General features: G+C 39.9%; 1 protein-coding gene across 1 annotated transcript in view; it reads right to left on the bottom strand.

The window, feature by feature from the left end:
* Nucleotides 1-3936: 3936 nt before the first annotated feature.
* rad17 (RAD17 checkpoint clamp loader component) overlaps nt 3937-20466 on the bottom strand; it is a 30726-nt gene continuing 14196 nt past the window's right edge. The window contains 11 exon segments of the mRNA XM_052020668.1: nt 3937-4773; nt 5782-5839; nt 6793-6914; nt 7187-7191; nt 7394-7540; nt 9409-9555; nt 9840-9925; nt 14138-14333; nt 16885-16989; nt 18882-18951; nt 20006-20131. Coding sequence (XP_051876628.1) covers nt 4512-4773; nt 5782-5839; nt 6793-6914; nt 7187-7191; nt 7394-7540; nt 9409-9555; nt 9840-9925; nt 14138-14333; nt 16885-16989; nt 18882-18951; nt 20006-20131 — 1324 coding nt within the window. The 3' untranslated portion in view covers nt 3937-4511.

The raw sequence follows: 20466 nt of genomic DNA, 5'->3' as shown, positions 1-20466 counted from the left end.
GTTCTCCCGCTGGCTACATGGGTTCCTTTGGACACTCTGGTTTCCTCCCTCATGCCAAAAACATGTGGGCTGGTAGATTAATTGATGACTATAAATTGCCCCTAGTGTGTGGTGCCAAATCCGGGGGTAGTTGATGGGAATGTGGACAGAATAAAACGGATCAGGGTAGGATTAGTGTAAATGGGTGCTTGGTAGTTGGTGTGGATTTTTTGGGCTGAAGGGTTCGTACCTCCATGACTCTAGAGGGTGGTGGGGATCATCTGAGGGAATGGGGTTCATTGGATGCTCATTTTGTATGGCTAACTGGCCTTCTTCAGTGGTGTATGATCAGATGAACTGAAGGCTTGGATAAGTATGGGGGACTATGATATTGTGGCTATTACTGAGGTGGCTGACGTCAGGAGAGGAGTGGATATTGAATATTCCTGGTTTTCGGTGTTTTAAGAGGGATAGGGAAGGGGGGAGAAGAGGAGGAGGGGTGGTGATACTGGTCAGGGACACTGTTACGGCTGTGGAAAGGATGGATGTTGTAGAAGGATCATCTCTAGAGTCCGTATGGGTGGAGTTAAGGAACAAGAAAGGAGCAGTTACTCTACTAGGAGTATTCTATAGGCCCCCCGGTAGCGGTAGAGATATAGAGGAGCAGATTGGCAGGCAGTGTTTGGAGAGAAGCAAAAATAACAGGGTTGTTATAATGGGAGACTTCAACTTCCCAAATATAGACTGGAACCTGCTTAGTGCCAAAGGTTTAGATGGGACGGAATTTGTTAAATGTGTCCAGGAGGGATTCCTGACACAGTATGTTGACAGGCCGACTAGAGGGAATGCCATGCTAGATCTAGTTTTAGGAAATGAACCGGGACAGGTGAAGGATCTATTGGTGGGTGAGCATTTGGGGGACAGTGACCATTGCTCCATAACCTTTAGAATTGTCATGGACAGGGACAGGTGCAGAGAGGACAAGAAGATATTTAATTGGGGAAGGGCGAACTACGAGGCTATAAGGAGAGAATTTGGGAGTGTAAAGTGGGATGTCCTTTTTGAAGGGAAATGTACTATGGAGATGTGGTCGATGTTCAGGGATCTTATGCAGGATGTTAGGGATAAATATGTCCCGGTGAGGCAGAGAAGGAATGGCAGGGTGAAGGAGCCATGGGTGACGAGAGAGGTGGAACGACTAGTTAGGGAGAAGATTAGGAAGAAGAAGGTAGCATACATAAGGTATAAGCAGCAAGGTTCAGACAGGGTCCGTGAGGAATATAGAGTAGCGAGGAAGGAACTTAAGAAAGGGCTGAGGAGAGCTAGAAGGGGACATGCAAAGGCGTTGGCTAGTAGGGTTAAGGAGAATCCCAAAGCCTTTTTCACCTACGTGAAGGGTAGGAGGATGGCTCGGGTAAAGGTAGGTCCGATTAAAGACAAAGGTGGGAGAATGTGCCTGGAGGCAGCGGAAGTGGGAGAAGTTCTCAATGAATACTTCTCTTTGGTATTCACCGAGGAGAGGGGTCTTGATGACGCAGAGGGGAGTGCTGGTAGGAGTAATATTCTCGAGGTTGTAGATATCAAGAGAGAGGATGTGTTGAAGTTGTTAAATAATATCAAGACGGATGAATCTCCGGGGCCTGACGGGATTTTCCCCAGGCTGCTTCGAGAGGCGAGGGAGGAGATTGTTGAACTGCTGGTAAGGATCTTTGAGTCCTTGTTGTCCACAGGGATGGTGCCGGAGGATTGGAGGGTGGCGAATGTTGTCCCCTTGTTCAAAAAAGGTAGTAGGGATAGTCCAGGGAATTATAGACCGGTGAGTCTTACGTCTGTGGTGGATAAGCTGTTAGAAAGGATTCTAAGGGATAGGATCTATGAACACCTTGAGAATCATGGACTGATTAGGGACAGCCAGCATGGCTTTGTGAAGGGAAGATCTTGCCTCACAAGCCTGATAGAGTTCTTTGAGGAGGTGACGAGGAAGATTGATGAGGGTAGTGCGGTGGATGTGGTCTATATGGATTTTAGTAAGGCGTTTGATAAGGTTCCTCATGGTAGGCTTCTTCAGAAGGTCAGAGGCCAAGGGATCCAGGGAAGCTTGGCCGTGTGGATTAGGAATTGGCTTGCCTGTAGAAAGCAGAGGGTTGTAGTGGAGTGCCCTCGGATTGGAGGGCAGTGACTAGTGGTGTCCCGCAGGGATTGTTTCTGGGACCTCAACTTTTTGTGAAATTTATAGATGACTTAGATGAGGGGGTGGAAGGCTGGGTTAGTAAGTTTGCGGACGACACTAAGATCAGCGGTGTTGTGGTTAGTGTGGACGGCTGTCGGAGCTTACAGAGGGATATTGATAGGATGCAGAGCTGGGCTGACAAGTGGCAAATGGAGTTCAATCTGGAGAAGTGTGAGGTGGTACACTTTGGAAGGACAAACTCCAGGGCAGAGTACTGGGTAAATGGCAAGGTACTTGGCAGTGTAGAGGAGCAGAGGGATCTGGGGGTTCATATTCACAGTTCACTGAAAGTTGCCTCACAGGTGGATAGAGCAGTTAAGAAGGCCTATGGGATGTTGGCTTTCACAAGTCGTGGGATTGAGTTTAAGAGCCACGAAGTGATGATGCAGCTTTACAAAACTCTAGTTAGACCACACTGTGTCCAGTTCTGGTCGCCGCATTATAGGAAGGATGTGGAGGCATTGGAGAGGGTGCAGAGGAGATTTACCAGGATGCTGCCTGGATTAGAGCGTATGGAATATGAGGAGAGGCTTAAGGTGCTAGGGCTTTATTCACTGGAAAGGAGGAGGATGAGAGGAGACATGATAGAGGTATATAAAATATTGAGAGGAATTGATAGAGTAGACAGTCAGCGCCTCCTTCCCAGGGCACCAATGCTCGCGACAAGAGGACATGGCTTTAAGGTTATGGGTGGGAGGTTCAGGGGAGATGTCAGGGGGAGGTTTTTCACCCAGAGAGTGGTTGGTGCATGGAATGCACTGCCTGGAGTGGTGGTGGAGGCTGATACATTGGACAGGCTCAAGAGCTTGTTGGATAGGCATATGGAGGAATGTGAGATGGGGGGATATGCGGGAGGAAGGGGTTAGGTAGTGTGAGGGTGGTTTGATGGACGGCACAACATGGTGGGCCGAAGGACCTATTTTGTGCTGTATTGTTCTATGGTTCTATGGTTTAAGCACTAAAAGTTCTTTTACCCAGATCAAAACCAAACGTCTTTTGTTTTGAATGGTGTAGGCATAGAGATTCCAGATTTGGATAGATTTTAAATAGGTGCAGGGGGTTGTGATGAAACGGGAAACAGTTCATGGCCTCACCACGTCGACAAATCCAATAGCTGCTGCAAGCTTCCAGTTACGCCCTTGATGCCACCTGTCCAGAGTGGCGGTGCATACATGAAGACCTACCCTCCGGCTTAGAATTAACACCCACACACCGTGATACTTTAAGCTCTTACTGAAGTCAGTTGTCAGGAACCACCCTGTCTACCAGTTCCTTCGTCATTTGTTCTTGTGCGTTAGTTACAGACTAGTTAAGAGTCTATGTAATCAACAGGTTAGTTCTATTTTATCATGGGACGGTATTGCTTACATGAAGAGATGTCAGGTCAGTATTTGAAGATATTTACAATATTAAATAATTTAAAGGTTTTACCAAACATTTTGCTAAAAGGAAAAAATGTAGATGAAAATATCAGTTATAACAGCTGAAACGTGAAAAAAGATCGAACTATTTAGCCATTGAGAATGATCTTTGACGATGATATTACAAATAATTTTACAAACCAATATAGTTAACCAAGCATTGCTGTGTTCATTAAAAGAGTTAATGTAACTGTAATATGGAGTGATGTTCCCAGATTTCTCATAGTGAATTCTACAACTAAATAAAATGTCAATCCATTCATACTTCGGCATGAATAATTCAATTATTAGGCTCAGGCTGCTGTACAAGGACTTTATGACCTTTTATTTTGTTCACCAGAAGCAGTGTCAAATATAAATATAAATATAATTTTATAATTTGTTCCAGTAACTTCATTTCATCTCTAAACTCTTGGAAAAAAATGATTTACGTTTTCAACCCAGGGCACTTTTAATATTAACAGGCTCAATAAAAGCAAACAAAAGATATGCACAACATCAACAGAAATGATGAAAAAAATTTGGCGTAAATGTGAGTAATCAGCAAATGCACATGGTCAAAACCAATTCCTGTACAACAGATAGATTCCTTTGGTACTGACAGAGATGGTTCCAATAGATCCACTAAGAGACTGCAAAGTTCCAGTAGATGTTAGTGAGCTAAGGAGAAATTAAATGATTTCTGATGGTTCCAGAGTTTTGGATGTGTTTGTGTAAACATTATTTCCATGCTTAGAGCAATTCAAATACTCCTTATGGTGACTCTGGTTCCAGCAAAATTTTCATTTGCAAAAAAAATGCTTTTGATCCATTATTTAACAGCATTTCAATAATTAAAAATAAATATTCATCTACCCGTAAGTTAGACCAGTATTTCTACATTAGTCACTATCATATTCCTCAATGATTAGTTCCTCTTCTCCCAGAAAGGCTTGTGTTATGGTTGGTTGAGGCTGGCTACTTGGCAAGTCCCCTCCTCCAGACTGTCCTGCAACACTGGCGAAAGGTGATGTCAGAGTCTCTTGTGCTGCTGCTACTGTCTGATCAGGTGTCATTGACAGCTGAGGCCGGGAACAGTCTTCCTCCTCATTACTGAGCTCCACAACACCAGGATCCTTATCAGTTAACGTTTCCAACGTTAGCCTGAAAGATTCACACCTTAATGTTACAAAGGGTGTCCGAAAACAAACCATCAGCTGTGAGATGTAGAGATCAATATGTAATAGCTCACTGGAAGATTTGAACCAACCCAGCTACATTCTTGCTCCTTTTGCATTTTTCCCCAATCAGACATTGGAATAAATGCGACAGCTCCTATTTGTTTCTTGTGTCTCACTTTAGGTCGAGTCTTCCACAATAAACTACTCATGAAGATTGGAGTGTTCTACAAAAAGTGTTGGAGTGATTTACAAAAAGAAAGCACGGAGGCGCAGCAAGTACTGCAGACGGGAAATGGCACCTTGGTCTTTATTACAAAAGGGTTGGCGTTCAGAAGTTGGAGAGTTTTGTTAGGATCATACAGGGTGTTGGTGAAGCCGCACCTGAAGTACTGCACACAGATTCGGTATCCTTACCCAAGAAAGGATACAGTAACATTGGAGGCCGTCCCAAGGAGATTCACCAGGCTAATTCCTGAGATGAGAAGATTGTCCTGTCAAGAGAGGGTCTGTATTGTTTGGAGTTTGGGAGAATGAGGGGTGATCATGGTGAAACTTACAGGGTCTCAAGGGTGCACGACAGGGTAAATGTTCTGCTGTTTTCACTGGTGGGTGAGTCTCGAACAAGGGGACAGTTACAATCGTGAAAGATTGAGGAAATGAGAACTCTGGGGTTCTGGCACAGAGAGGTTGAGGCCGGGGTGGATCAGCTATGACCATACTGTGTAGGGGAGCAGGTAAAAGGGGACCAGTTGGCCTCCCCCTGCTCCTATTTTCTTGTGTTCTCTGCACCCTTAAATATTGTTAACATCACTTCAAGTGAAGTTCACATTAAACCAGTAATTGCAAAGAAGAAAATCCTCCCATCGTCAAGGATGAAAACTAACTTGTTATTATTTTAAAATCACATTTTCTCCCAATTAGCAACAACAACAACAACTTGGGTGCAGAACCGGATCAAACCATTACATTGAGGGAAATTATATGTACATACCTTGTAGAGTATCGCTTGAAAGGAAACCTTCCCACATCTTGGATAAAATTAATTTGTGCTGTACATAAATGAGAAAATATTATAGATGTTGATCAGATGAAAATACGTTAAAAACGTTGTTATGCTTGAATGAGTTTGCTTCCCCCCCCACCCCCTTGACAATTTCCCACATCTAAACCTTCCACATTTCCCAGCTTTCTGTTACATTTTCTCAAAGGCCCTGGGCTTGGAATCAGACAGCAATGTTCTGTTGGAAACACTAACAGAACAGTTCATTCAGGGAGAGCCAAGGATGCTCACTGCATGCAGGCAGCTTGCAGACGACAAGGACAGCAGGTTTTACCCACCACGCCAGCCTGACCCTGCAACTCCCTGCCCTACCCAATCGCTGTGACTGCTGTGTGTTTGAGATAACACACACGGAAGGACCAACATTTAAGGTTTCCAAAGTTAACCATCTAACACAAAGGTTACTTGGGAAGGCATATTCATATCCACAGTGAACAGGTTAGTTTTTTGATAAGTTTGTGGAAGCTGGAAAGTGAATCTTCCAATGATTGTACAACCTGCTTTATACATAATTAATGCTTCTAACATACAGCAGTTAATACTTAAACCATTACTCATCATACATTTTCTATTTGATCAATACAAGATAGGGAATATTCACCACACTGTTCTTTGACTTATTCCATTGTTTCAGGGATGGAAGTCAGTAAAATCTATAGCTTTACATCAATATTTGGCAAACCCAATGCACAGTTCACTTACAGCAGGATACAGTGTTATCCGATCTAAGTCTGCCTAAAATGCTTTGAACTGCATGCAACTTCCATCTAAAATATACACGTGCTTCAGCTTCTGAAGATTTTAGTTCACAAGTTATTGGTTATGATGAAAACAAAATGTGTACTTGTCTTGGTGCTATGTATTTTTATACTGACCTCCTGCTATGAAATTACATGATAAAACTGGAAAAAACTCTCATTCTGTTAATATTTTGCATCTTACCTTGATTTCTCATCGGGTTTGTCAGCAGAGCAAGGTATGGTAATAACTCAGTCTGAAGGCAAATTGGGGCTAAACAAAAGTTTGAAAAAAAACCTTTGGCTGCAAGACAATTTTTCTTTATACTGAAACAACAAAGAAAAGCATTTTGGGTTTAATTACCATTTTTATCCATGTATAATATGAAGTAGCATAACCAAGAATTCATTAAAAGGACTGTCTTAATAGTGTTATTTGCATCATTTGGTCTCTCAATTACACGAATGTCCAATAAGATCAAGCTAAGGTTTCCAACAAAAGAAAAGCCAAATACAAGGGCTAGACAAATATGACAACACTGGCAGAACAGAAACTAACAATGCGAATGTTCTGACCCAAGGAAAGGGGCACAAGTTACTTCTTCTGAAAGCATAATGCCACAAACCTAAACCAGCAGCATTATTGACTCAATGATCCATTTTAGCAGTTATGCTTTCACTATGACAAGTCCATTGCTAAACTGTACTAATTATTTCCATATGAAGTAACCTGGTTGGTCAGATTTTGGTTAAACCGTAACCAAAATGCAAGCTGAATTTGTCAGTCTAACAAATTCTACCCATACCTTTTTGCTTATTGACAGCCACTGAGGTTTGTGTAAAGGTTTGAAACCAGCTCCTCCTTTACAATCAGCCCGAGCTCGAGCTTTGTTAGCATGGATCAGCCCTCTGGTAGCCACAGACGCACTATATTTCCACATCGTCGAACGATGCTAAGAAAGTCAAAATAAGATGCTTGTTAAAACTTACTACAATATTCAAATAGAACATGCCCAATACTCTCAAAGTTTAATCTGTGTGCAAATCATTTCAAATGTTGTCCAACCCAATGGGTTTACATTCCAAAGTCATGTCCCTCTACATGTGTGGGCTTCAGAAGTGGACGTAATGCTGCAGTTGGGTCTTAACTAGTATTCTGGAGACACAAGAGATTGCAGGTGCTGGAACTGGCAGGGGCTTGACCTGAAATGGCGACAATTTCGTTCCCTTCACAGAGACTGCTTGCCCCACTGGCTTCCTCCAGCGGGCTGCCTGTTGGTCTTAACCAGTGTTTTGTTGGGTCAAGGATAATTTTCTGGATTTTGCACCCTGTGCCAAAATTCCAGGATCCAAGACATTTCATAAATTGCTTTGTTAGATAGTCCTGCTAGATTCAAAGACCCTCAGGTATGTCTATTCAATTTTAAGGTTCTTTTGCCACCCACAATAATTGGAATAGAAATATTAGCCACACTGTGGCTGCAGCATTCAGCCACACGGCTGCACAAGCCTCCTCTGCCACTTGGTAATCTCATTTCCACATTCCTGCCTACCCATGGCACCTTCTTACTCCAGCAGTCTTTGCCTTAAGGATATTCAAAGGCTCTGCTTCCTTTGAGGAAGAGAGTTCCACAAACTGAAGACTCAGAAAAGAACTTGCTTCATCTTTGCCTTAAATTTAAACGGTGACTCCTTGTTCAGAATTCTCCCACAAGGAAACATATTCTTCCCACATCCACCCTGTCAAGATCGCTTAAGATAGCAATGAAAATCAGATACAAACTGCAGACACTGGAGGTCTGAAATAAAAACAGAAAATGTCGGTAATATTCAGCAGGTCAGGCTGCATCTGTAGCAAGAGAGACAGAGCCAATGTTGTAGGTCCAAGCTCGGATCCTCTTTCCACAGTCCCTTCTGTTTCCTTCAGGATCTTGTGTTTCATTAAGTCACCTCCCACTCTTCTAACCTGCACTAGAACAAGCCTGGTCTGTCCAAACTTTCCTCAGATGACCACCTGACCATTATTTCTGGCTGGTAAATTTTCTGACCAAAAATTTTACTGTGTGCAACAAACAAAAAGATTGGACTAAATTAAGTTAAAATGCCAAAATAAATGAACAAGCCTGACCTGTAGCTTTCAATGGAATCTGGAAATGGAATTCACTTTAAGGTACCTTGAGGTATTTCGATAAGAACTGTTTATACTTGTCTACATTCCAGTGCCTGTCTTAAAGGTGTCACATCCATGTGGAGGGAACAGGTGCACAGGCACATTCTTTGTGAAAGCTAGTTAACATGTTTGTTTCAGGAAGGAGAGGCAAAAATTCTCTAACAAGTACATCATGCTGATGAAATGACTTCATGTAATACAATTATACTATTGCTTCATACAATATACTGCCTCAGGATTGATACTTTCTCAGAGGTAAGATTTGGAAAAATACTTTTAAGTATGGAAATTTTAGAGCAAAGTCTATTGAAGAAGAGATGTAAAAACAAAATCTGAGGTATGGCCATAATGCCAGGTCTGCAAGTTGTTTCCCCAAAGACTGAGATCAACAAGCAATTAAGCTGTGAAAATAATTAATTACCAGGTGACCAAAGGTCTGATGGAACATAGCTCACATTTCTTTCATTATTGATAGCAACAAATGAACGGGCAAATGCAAACCAACTCCCTGGTCTGGCCCCCATCTGGTACCCTCAGGGTACGAGGCAGTGAGTCATGGCCATTAAGTACTTAATGTAAGCAGCACAGTGATGGACTATCAGCTACACATGGAAACTCCAATGGCCTGGCTCATGAATATTTGTTACTTACATTCCAATCTACTGTCAAGAAGTCTGCATCACTTAGATAGTTACTAGCACGCACAATGTCGTCTATGTCACTAAAGAAATCAACATAATTTTGGTGAAGGTAAAGATTGAACAACTCCTCCGACATGTGTGAATTTTCAATCACCTCCTGAAATACAAACAAGACATAAAAAACATAAAAGTATGATATGTTACTCTTTCTAACTATTTTGTTCCTTTATTCTTAATCATGTCCTTGTAGTAACATGCTCTGTGACACAGCCAGCAGACAGGAACTTCCTTGGAAGTCCCTTCTCACAAATGCCACCTCAAACTGACACCAAACAACTGGTATGGTGAAGATTTGAATTCTCAAACACAGGAAGATCTGATGAGCACTAGATTATTTGACCCGTCCTTCTCGTTCATGTTTTTGACAAAGATTACTCTTACCTCGGGATTGACCAGAAGTGGATCCCTCTCATGATCAGATAAATGGGTTGGTAATGGATTCAAATGCAAGTCATTGGATGGCTCTCCTTAAAAGTAAATTGGCCATTATTTATAGTTGGTCAATTTTAATTCACACATTAGACTGAAAAATCAAATCCATTGCTGAAGCTGTTTGAATAAATTACAACAGCCTACAGGAACTTAATTTTTGTGGTGGCTTTAAATACGTATTGCCATTCAACAAAATAATCATTCTTATTCATTTTAATTTCACCTGATTTTCACTTTTTCTCTCTTTTTTCCCCTATAACTAAATACGCACCAAGTCTCATGCAACCAAAATCTCTATCTTCTATGACTTATACTTGGTTCTGGTTAGCAATGCTCGATTTTAAAACTGACATTGTGTCTTCAAGTTCCTCTATCACCTTCTCTTTAGATATCTGCAATTCACTTCAGGCCTATAATGCACCAAAGTCTCTGCTCTCCTCCCGTGATGGCTTCTCATCATTGATCCACCATATCCGCTGCCTTGGTCTGCAGATCAGAAGTACCTTGCTCATGTCCCTCCACAAAACCTCTTACTAACTTATTCCTCTATTTTCTTATCCACCCTGATGTCAAATTTATATTCCAGCAAATCACCATGGGACATTTTACTACAATGAAAAGCGTTTATAAATATACTGTTATCTTGGTGAGTTCTTAATACAATGCATCATGAATAATCTTATTTTTTGTAAATGACAAAGGAGGCCATTCAGTCCATCGACTATGCCAATCCCAGAGCAATCCCATCAGTCCCATACCCTCTCTTATTTCCTCATAACTTACTCTCTCTTACATGCTCGTCAACTCCTTCCGATTCTCCTTCCACCAACCTACACCAGAGGCAATTTACAACAGCCAATTAACCTACCAGGGCATTTTTGTGATGTGGGATGAAACTTGAGCACTCGGGAGAAACGCCTGTGGTCATCGGAAGCACATGCAAACACCTGGACATGCGTTATCATCCTGCCCTTAATACATCGTTTTATTTGTTTTCTATCTTTTTTTTCCAATTAAATCTATTACCAAAAAAAGTATATTATTCCTGTGAATACAATCACAAAATTGTTTTATTACATAGGTTACTGGTTTTATAACAAGTTATTTCTCATTTATTAAAAAAAATTACCTTCATCTAAGATGTGTAAAGGATTTTTGCACCATTTTCTGCAAAACCCAATATTCCTCTAATGTCCACAGGCAACACAAGTGTTATTCTTTATCCAGTTAAACACTGATGGAACTGAAGCTATTTGTCACGTACTCAGTACCTCAGCCCCATTGATACCATTCACTGCCTTGTTCTTCACAAATTGGGCATCGAAATCAATCTGCTCCAGCACAAAGCCGACTTCTGTCACATCCCCACTTGATGTCTTTACTGCAATTCATCTGTACTTGTCACCTCAGTCATGATTCCTTTGCTTCTATATCCAGCCTCCCATCCTTCATGCTCTATAAACTTCAGCTCATCCAAAATATTACCACCTACATCCATTTTGCACCAAATTGCAATCATCCATCATTCTTAACTTTGCTGATCTTTATTGGCTAAAAGTTCCCAAAGCTTCCAATTTAATATTTTCAACCTCATTATCTCTCTATGACCTTTCCCTTCACCAACTCTAATTTCCGCCCCTGAAATCCTTGCAGAAATCACAGCTCTTATTATGAATTATTCAGACATTCGTCTGACCACCGGTGTCATGGCCTTCATCCATATGGGCCTCCCGCGCTGAATTACTCTGCCTCCAACTCCCTTCCCCCCTTTAAGTTCCTCATCAACAACAAATCCTTTGACCAAACATTTATCATCTCACATATCACTTCCTTGAGCTCAGAAGAACGAGGAGTGATCTTATTGAAACATACAAGCTCCTTGGTGAGCATGACAGAAATGATGTTGAGATGTTTCCACTGGTGAGAGAATCTCAGACAAGAAGAAACAGTTACTAGATTAGGAAGCAGACATTTAAAATGGAGGTATGTAGAAACTTCTTATTGCAGAGGTAGGAATCTCTGCCTGGAGGGTTGTGGAGGTACTTAAAAAGAAAGCAGACAAACGTTTAAAAGATCAAGTAATTGAGGGCCGTGGGGAACTGGCACAGAAGAGACGAGGCCTGGGACAGGCCAGCCACCATCACGTTGAATGGCAGGGCAGGTTTGAGGGGACCAGTGGCCTACTCCTACTCCCAGTTCCTTATATTTTTACGTTCCTCCTTTAGCTCAACATTTGTCATTATTACTGGAATCAATTCAGATGCCTTTCTGCTATATAATGCAAGTTTAATTGAAAATGTTTGGGAAAAATAATCTCTTATATCTTCCAACACCACCACCTAGAGGCAAATATGAAAGTGCAACAGCTTAATGTAAATGAAAGCCCAAAATGTATGTTGCCAACAGAAAGATAATTAACACGGTCCTTCCAGTTAAGGTACTTCCAACCGTGCTTTTGAGGAGGGAACTGCAAGGTTGAGGCACAGTGACAATGAAGCACTGGCTGTTTATTTCCTCATTAGGGTGGTGTGCGACTTGAAGGAGAAGCTGCAGCTGGCGGCGTTTCCATGTGCCTACAGCCCTTGACCTTTTGGACAGTAGGGTTGTGGGTTCTGGAGGTGCTGCTGAGTAGCCTCATCATACATTTTGTAGATGCCACACCCTGCAGCCAACCAAACAAACACTAGTGGTGGAGGGAATGATGTGGATGGGGTATAAATCAAAGTGTTGCTTCATGTTCCTGGCTTGGGACAAGTCAATGATGGAAAGGCTTTGGGTGTCAAGTGGCGAATCACTTACCACAGGATACCTAGCCTCTAAACTGCTCTTGTAGCCACAGTATTTATGTAGTTGGTCCGGTTCAATTTCTGGTTATTGGTAATCTCCTGGGTATTGATGGTGTGGGACTTGATCATGGTAATGCCACACTGAACATTGAGGATGGGTAGTTAGAACCTCTTTTGTTGGAAACTGTCATTGTCTGGCACATTTGTGGCATTAACATTACTTTGCACTTATCAGTTCACGTCTTGATGTTGTCTACGTCTTTCTGTAGGCAGGCGTGGACTGCTGCATTTGCTGAGGTGTTGCGAGTGGAATTAAACATTGCACAATTATCAGTGAACGTCTTCACTTGATTTCATGATGGAAGCGAGGGTCACTGTTGAAGATGTTGAGCCTAGGACAGTGCCATGAGGAATGCCTCAGTCACATCCTGCAGCTGGGATGATTGAACTTCAACAACACTAACCATCCTCCTTTGTGTAAGTTATGACTCCAATCATTGGAATGTTTTCCCATTGATGCTCACTGACCTCAGCGAGTTGTTTTGGGCATGGATTTATACAGCAGCATTTTCACATTTGCTGCTGCAAAGATTATTTTCTCCTAACTTTTCAATTACAACTTATATCTAATACAGCATAAAAATATAATGAAATGGTTCAGAGTAACAATCACAAGTGGATATTGAGCTAAATTACGAAAAATATTACGAACAGCAATAAGAGCTTGGTCAAAGGTCTTGTTTTTAAGCGGGATCTTAAAGGGGGAAAGGGATGTGAAGGCAGAGAAGTTTAGGGATTGAACTACAGAGCACGGGGCCCCAAGAAGGAACGACCAGTCAATCCAAAGATAATGAAAACAGAAATAGAACTAAGATAATGGAAAGATCAGAAGTTACAGAAATTTGCAAGTATATTCCATGCTCTGGAAATGTTTCTCATAAACCCCAGGTATTGTCATTTCTGTTTTGAGACTTTCCTAAGCTTCATTGCTAACCAACTTTTAATTACCCAGTTACCGTCTCCTTCTTTGTATGACACAGAATCTTCGATGTCAAGCAAAGTAGGACACAAAGAAACTGCTTTCCTTTCGTACTAGTTTATATAAAAATTGATGTACATTATGTTTCGTTTCAAATGCTGATGTTTTTAAAAAAAAAATCAACTCCAAGAGGATTCAGGTAGCTTCCAATTCAGAGGACACGCATACTAGGACCAACTAAACTTCATATCTTTAAAAAAGATGCAAATCCATTTAATCAGTGGAATTAACACTGTACATTGTGGCATGCCTGCATTGCTTTTATAAAGTATTAAAAATTATACATGTGGCATAAGCACAAAAAATCCATGAGTATATTCTAAAATTTGTTGACGATATTAAAATCTTGATTAGGCTGTGAATCTATGAGAACTGATACATTTAAAAGGATTCAAATACAGTTGGTCAAAACTTGAACTTACGTTTACAATACATAATTTTTCCCAGAGCTCGAAAAAGGAAGAGAGATTTGGTCCTTGCCTCAATGGCAGGTAGGCCACTTTCCTTTCCACGTGCCTTTGAAGATTTTCCTTCATATTTTCCCTTTGAAGATGTGCCTGTTCTTACTGAAGATTTTCCTTTACTGTTCGGCAACTGAATCTGGTTCCAATGGGCAGCCTGAGTTGTCAAAAGGAAAACAATTTTGTGCATGTAGATGTATAGGTAGATTGCACCACAGCATGAATTAACAAATCGCTTTGCAAAAGGAAACCAATAAAAGCAGGGTGTTCTCTCTTAAAAAAATTATTATAAATGTAGTATCAATTATATAATTCTGGAGACCTGTGTATAAATGCAACTTTTCTAGACTCTTCTTAAAATTATGTTGTGGCATGTTGTACAGACACAATATGTAGTTTGGTGTCTCAACCATGGTGACAATCTTCAAAGTAAATGATGACAATTAACATCGGTAAGCTGCTTGAGTGTAGAAAGTCACAGCTGATCCTATTCTCATCCCATTATAAAATAGTTAAATTTTCAGTAGATTTCACTGTATATATATATTGTCCGTGCATACTTTCTGTGGGATGAAATCCTTTGCCATATTTACAATGGAAATACTCCATACAAGCTGTAATTACACTCCGTTGCCAACATTTGCATTTTTGTTAGTTCCCCACTCTGTACTATGTCCAATCAATTCTACTTCATTTTCCAGAATGCATTATATATGGCATTAACTTTAAATAATATGAAACAAAACGTCATGTACAGTGGCATGCAAAAGTTTGGGCACCCCTGGTCAAAATTTCTGTTATTGTGAATAGCTAAGAGAGTAAAAGATAACCTGATTTCTAAAAGGCGTAAAGTTAAAGATGACACATTTCTTTAATATTTTAAGCAAGATTACTTTTCTATTTCCATCCTTTACAGTTTAAAAATAACAAAAAAGGAAAAGAGCCCGAAACAAAAGTTTGGGCACCCTGCATGGTCAGTACTTAGTAACACCCCCTTTGGCAATTATAACAGTTTTGTAAACGCTTTCTGTAGCCAGCTAAGAGTCTTTCAATTCTTGTTTAGGGCATTTTTGCCCATTCTTCCTTGCAAAAGGCTTCTAGTTCTGTGAGATTCTTGGGCTATCTTGCATGCACTGCTCTTTTGAGGTCCAATCCACAGATTTTCGATGATTTTTAGGTCGGGGGACTGTGAAGGCTATGGCAAAACCTTCAGCTTGTGCCTCTTGAGGTAGTCCATTGTGGATTTTGAGGTGTGTTTAGATCGTTATCCTGTTGTAGAAGCCATCCTCTTTTCATCTTCAGCTTTTTTACAGACAGTATGATGTTTGCTTCCAGAACTTGCTGGTATTTAATTGAATTCATTCTTCCCTCTACCAGTGAAAGTTCCCCGTGCCACTGGCTGTAACACAAGCCCAAAGGATGATCGATCCACTCCCGTGCTTAACAGTTGGAGAGGTGTTCTTTTCATGAAATTCTGCACGTTTTTTTCTCCAAACATACCTTTGTTCATTGTGGCCAAAAAGTTCTATTTTAACTTCATCAGTCCACAGGACTTGTTTCCAAAATGCATCAGGCTTGTTTAGATGTTCCTTTGCAAACTTCTGACGCTGAATTTTGTGGTGAGGATGCAGGAAAGTTTGGAGAAAAAAGGGTGCAGAATTTCATGAAAAGAACACCTCTCCGACTGTTAAGCACGGGGGTGGATCGATCATGCTTTGGGGCTTGTGTTACAGCCAGTGGCACGGGGAACATTTCACTGGTAGAGGGAAGAATGAATTCAATTAAATACCAGCAAATTCTGGAAGCAAACATCATACTGTCTGTAAAAAAGCTGAAGATGAAAAGAGGATGGCTTCTACAACAGGATAACGATCTAAACACACCTCAAAATCCACAATGGACTACCTCAAGAGGCACAAGCTGAAGGTTTTTGCCATAGCCTTCACAGTCCCCCGACCTAAAAATCATCGAAAATCTGTGGATGGACCTCAAAAGAGCAGTGCATGCAAGATAGCCCAAGAATCTCACAGAACTAGAAGCCTTTTGCAAGGAAGAATGGGCAAAAATGCCCTAAACAAGAATTGAAAGACTCTTAGCTGGCTACAGAAAGCGTTTACAAAACTGTTATAATTGCCAAAGGGGGTGTTACTAAGTACTGACCATGCAGGGTGCCCAAACTTTTGTTTCGGGCTCTTTTCCTTTTCTGTTATTTTTAAACTGTAAAAGATGGAAATAGAAAGTAATCTTGCTTAAAATATTAAAGGAACGTGTCACCTTTAACTTTATACATTTTGGAAATCAGGTCATCTTTTACTCACTTAGCTATTCACAGTAACAGAAATTTTGACCAGGGGTGCCCAGACTTCTGCATGCCCCTGTATATTGTAAGAATGTAATGCATGAAATAGTCCGATGCTTCTTTGCTCTCTCCTTCAGTTTCACCCCAAGACTACTTTTGGTCCCAGCTTCCCACAGGAAAACGAGTTAAATATTTTCATATTCCAGAAGTAATTAAAAGATTTTAGGTTCATGATATGTTTAATTATTGGTTCCAACTTCAAAGCTAAACATGGACTTTGTCATGTACTTAGCTACAAAATATGAAAATATTAATTGGTTATCAATTTGCTGTGAAAATAGCTATTCATACTGTATTACCAAAAATTAACTTATTTCAGTTTTCCTTCCACTATTTAATTACCTTTCACCAAAGTAAATTGAAGACTGTTTATTGCACTTCTGATATCTCCAGCGCTGCCGTACAGAGCATCTCCAGTACACTTTTTGTCAGCAACAATAGACTTGCCAGCATTCTGCATATCAAGATAATTTTAAAAAACTGTTCATTTTTCAGAATGGATGGAATAGCCCTCCACACTGCCCAAAACACTGGCTAAGTAATATCACTGATCATGTAACATTAGTTGCATATTAACATTCTGGAAAAAACTGATTTTGCAGGCATGTCCAAATAATGATTATAGAGTTAAAAAAGGATTATTTAAAATGTAATTCTACTAATGTACCTTAACAAAAATTTGTGTGGATCACTTCTATTTGGAAAAGTGCATGCACTTCAATCAATTCCGTCCATATGTTTCAACCTGATTGTAGAATTTAAGTATCCATAACTTTTCTTCACAGTTCATCTACTTTACGTTATGATCAGGTCAGTCATTACTTGTGATACCTACTCCAATATTTTCATCACAATTTTGATGGCAGGGTGTCCAGAACTGAATCCAGCACACCATTTTGCACTGCAAATTATAAGTACAATTTCTGTCCTGGCCTTATTTTTAAGTATTCCATTAACATTTTAGCTTGCTCTGGCATTTTGTATGGATGGCAAAAATTGACTAGATAACTGTTACTCCTGATCTTTGTTCAGCAATGGAATGATATTACTTGTCTCCAAGTTCTGAAGGTGCTTTGATTGATTCACATAAATGCATGGCATTGTTGAACATAAAATTTGTCATGAAGTAGTAAAATCTGAGAAAAAAATGCTATGATTGTGATGGTTAAAATATGTGTTTATACCTTAAATAGTTTATATCACAAAAACAAGCGTTTAAAATTAATATCTAGCCATCTATGAGTAACCAGGTTTTAATTGACTGAAGATGAATTAAAGAACATTTTCTAGGAGTGGGTGGACAGTAGCAAGATCGTTTTTAAGAAAATAAGAGTGCAAAATTTTTTTTTTACAAAATCTTGGTAAGAATCAAACGAGCACAACCTGGACCAAGAAGTAGGAATAACAGGCCAAATGTCTTCCGCCTGTGTTGTAAATTTCTATGATTCTACAAAACGAGTACAGGTTGCCTCAACTTGGAGCACTATCAAAATACTGCTGAAGTAATTGAGTGATTCGTAGGGGAGTCATGTTTAATAATAAGACGTTGAATTTTTAGGAACTTTGGCTCTTCAGTCTTAAAGGGAGGCAGCTGGACGACCACCACATAAAATTACACAAAAAACAGGAGCTCAGCTAGGACAAAGTGGCACTGTTGGGTGGAAGCTGTGGTCGGCACAGGACTGGTTGGGCCTTAGGGTCTGTATCCATGCTGTATTGTTCTGTGACTCGCTATGAAAGTTCATCCAGATCTTTACTGCTAGGTATTGTGGGATACTAGAACCAAATCAAATGAAGGGCATAGGTTAAAAATGATGAAAGGGAAGTTTAGTACAATTACTGGGAACAACATCTTCATGAAAAGAATGATCAGCAGTGAAATAGTCACCTAAGTGGGCAAAAACCAGGTTGCATCAGATTCCACCTTGTCAACCCAACTGATTTCTTATTTTGTTGGGAAGTGAGAGAGTATAAGTAGAAGACAATGCTGTATTCAAAAATAAGAATATATTCCATTTTCCAATATTAATATTCCTTAATTCTATCAAAAGTTATTTAGTTTGCTTAACGATTTGCACAATGACAGCAGCAATTATATGCTGAGCTCCTACCTGTTGCTCCTGCTGATTGCTCAGTGACCCCATCCTGTAAAGTGCATATTTTATGTTGTGTGGCAGGTGTCAACAAACTCTGGCAGGAGTCTGTTGACACCTGCCAGAGGTTCAGATAAAGAAATGACAATTTTTGGTAATTACCAGAAGGCTTCTGATACTCAACAACTTATTCCAAAACGTTGGTTTAAAAAATGCTGAAAAATGCAACTATTTACATTAAACTAGGATTTACCTTGCTAGCCTCTTGAGCGGATATTCTACTCAGAACTTTCAACATGCTCGTGGGAGCCACAGGATTAAAACTGTCAAATAAGGAATAAGAGTAAGTTTTAAATGATTGATCATAGCAAGTTGATTAGTAATTTAATTTGGCTTTCACCGTGCAAAATGATTAAACTTCATTAAATAACAAAAACCAAGTAAATCTCCTTGTTTTTTTATCAGCTTCTAGTAAAACATAGGAATATGCAACTTCCAGGGTTGATCCCTGTTGAGTTACCTCAGCTCCACAAAGTGAGGTGGCCTTATTTGGTACAGTATTGCTTATGTAAGGGAGAGGAATAATTGGTAAATTGGTTATTATTATCGCACGTATTGGGGTGCACTGAAAAACTTTGTTTTGCATGCCATCCATACAGATCATTTTATCACATCAGTACATTCAGGTAGTACAAGAGAAAAAACAATAACAATGCAGAATATAGTGTTACAGGTAACAGATAATTGAGGATTTTTTGCCTGTTACCTTTCATCAGTAACCTGTGTGTTAAGTGCACCTACTTTGACATGGGAGCTGGCTGTATGTCCTTTGTTGATGACACCCACTGCTAACACCTGCTGTCAACACCACACACACATAACGGCCTTTCTGGGTAAATGCTTGGAGCATTGTTGACAAAATGTACTCCTACCCAAACAGGGGTAAATAATCAAAATTTTTACTGACTTTATAATAATTAATTAATATAAAAATGATGACTCTTCTGTGGCTTATGAGGAGCCAGTGGACTAAGCAGCGAGACAAATTCCAGGGCAAACACTCTCCAGTTCAGTCAACTTATTTTAACCAATGGTACATCTGGGACAGTTAATTTATGTCATCTGTGAGCAGAATGGAAATATCGCTTTAGTTTTAAGATATTATCAAAAATTTTCAGGAATAAGGAGATACAAAATTTAAAAAAACTTAAAGGTTTTTTTTTACACAATCCAGATATTTTTAAACTCCAAAATGAAAGACAATTTTAATAGATTCAAAAAATATTTTACTGTTTTAAAACCATTTAGATCAAGAATACTTATACAAGCCAAAAAGCACAAACACATATCTGGAATTACCACTGAATTGGTACTTGCCTAATATTGAAGATACCCAGTTCCTTTTGGACGTCATTAGGGAAGAGTAACCGTTGATTGCTGTCTCCACTAATGCTGTCAGAAATTATGAACACCAATGGACATCGGGCTGTTTGAACAAATTTCCTGATAAAAATACATAAAGTGGTTTAAACTTTGCATCATATAACTTAACACCTTAATTTTTTTCCATACTTAAATATTAAAAATTTACTCCCAGAAATACTTGTAGTACAAGATTGCTTCTATTATGCTAATACAAACATAATGTGTGGAATGGCCTCCTTCTGTGCTACGATTCCACAATCGTTTCAATTCAACTCAAACCTTTAAGACTACTGACATCTACTTACATAGAAAAAGATATAAACAAGGTTTTTGGTCAAGGCTATAAATTGCTTATTGAGATTCACTACAGTTAAGGTTACACAAACCAATCAATCGTTTTCCAGCTTTGTTTT

The sequence above is a fragment of the Pristis pectinata genome, chromosome 7, assembly GCF_009764475.1.
Source record: "Pristis pectinata isolate sPriPec2 chromosome 7, sPriPec2.1.pri, whole genome shotgun sequence".
Classification (NCBI taxonomy): Eukaryota; Metazoa; Chordata; class Chondrichthyes; order Rhinopristiformes; family Pristidae; genus Pristis; species Pristis pectinata.
The sequence above is the reverse complement of the archived record's forward strand: the minus strand, read 5'-3'. Positions and strand labels throughout refer to the sequence as shown.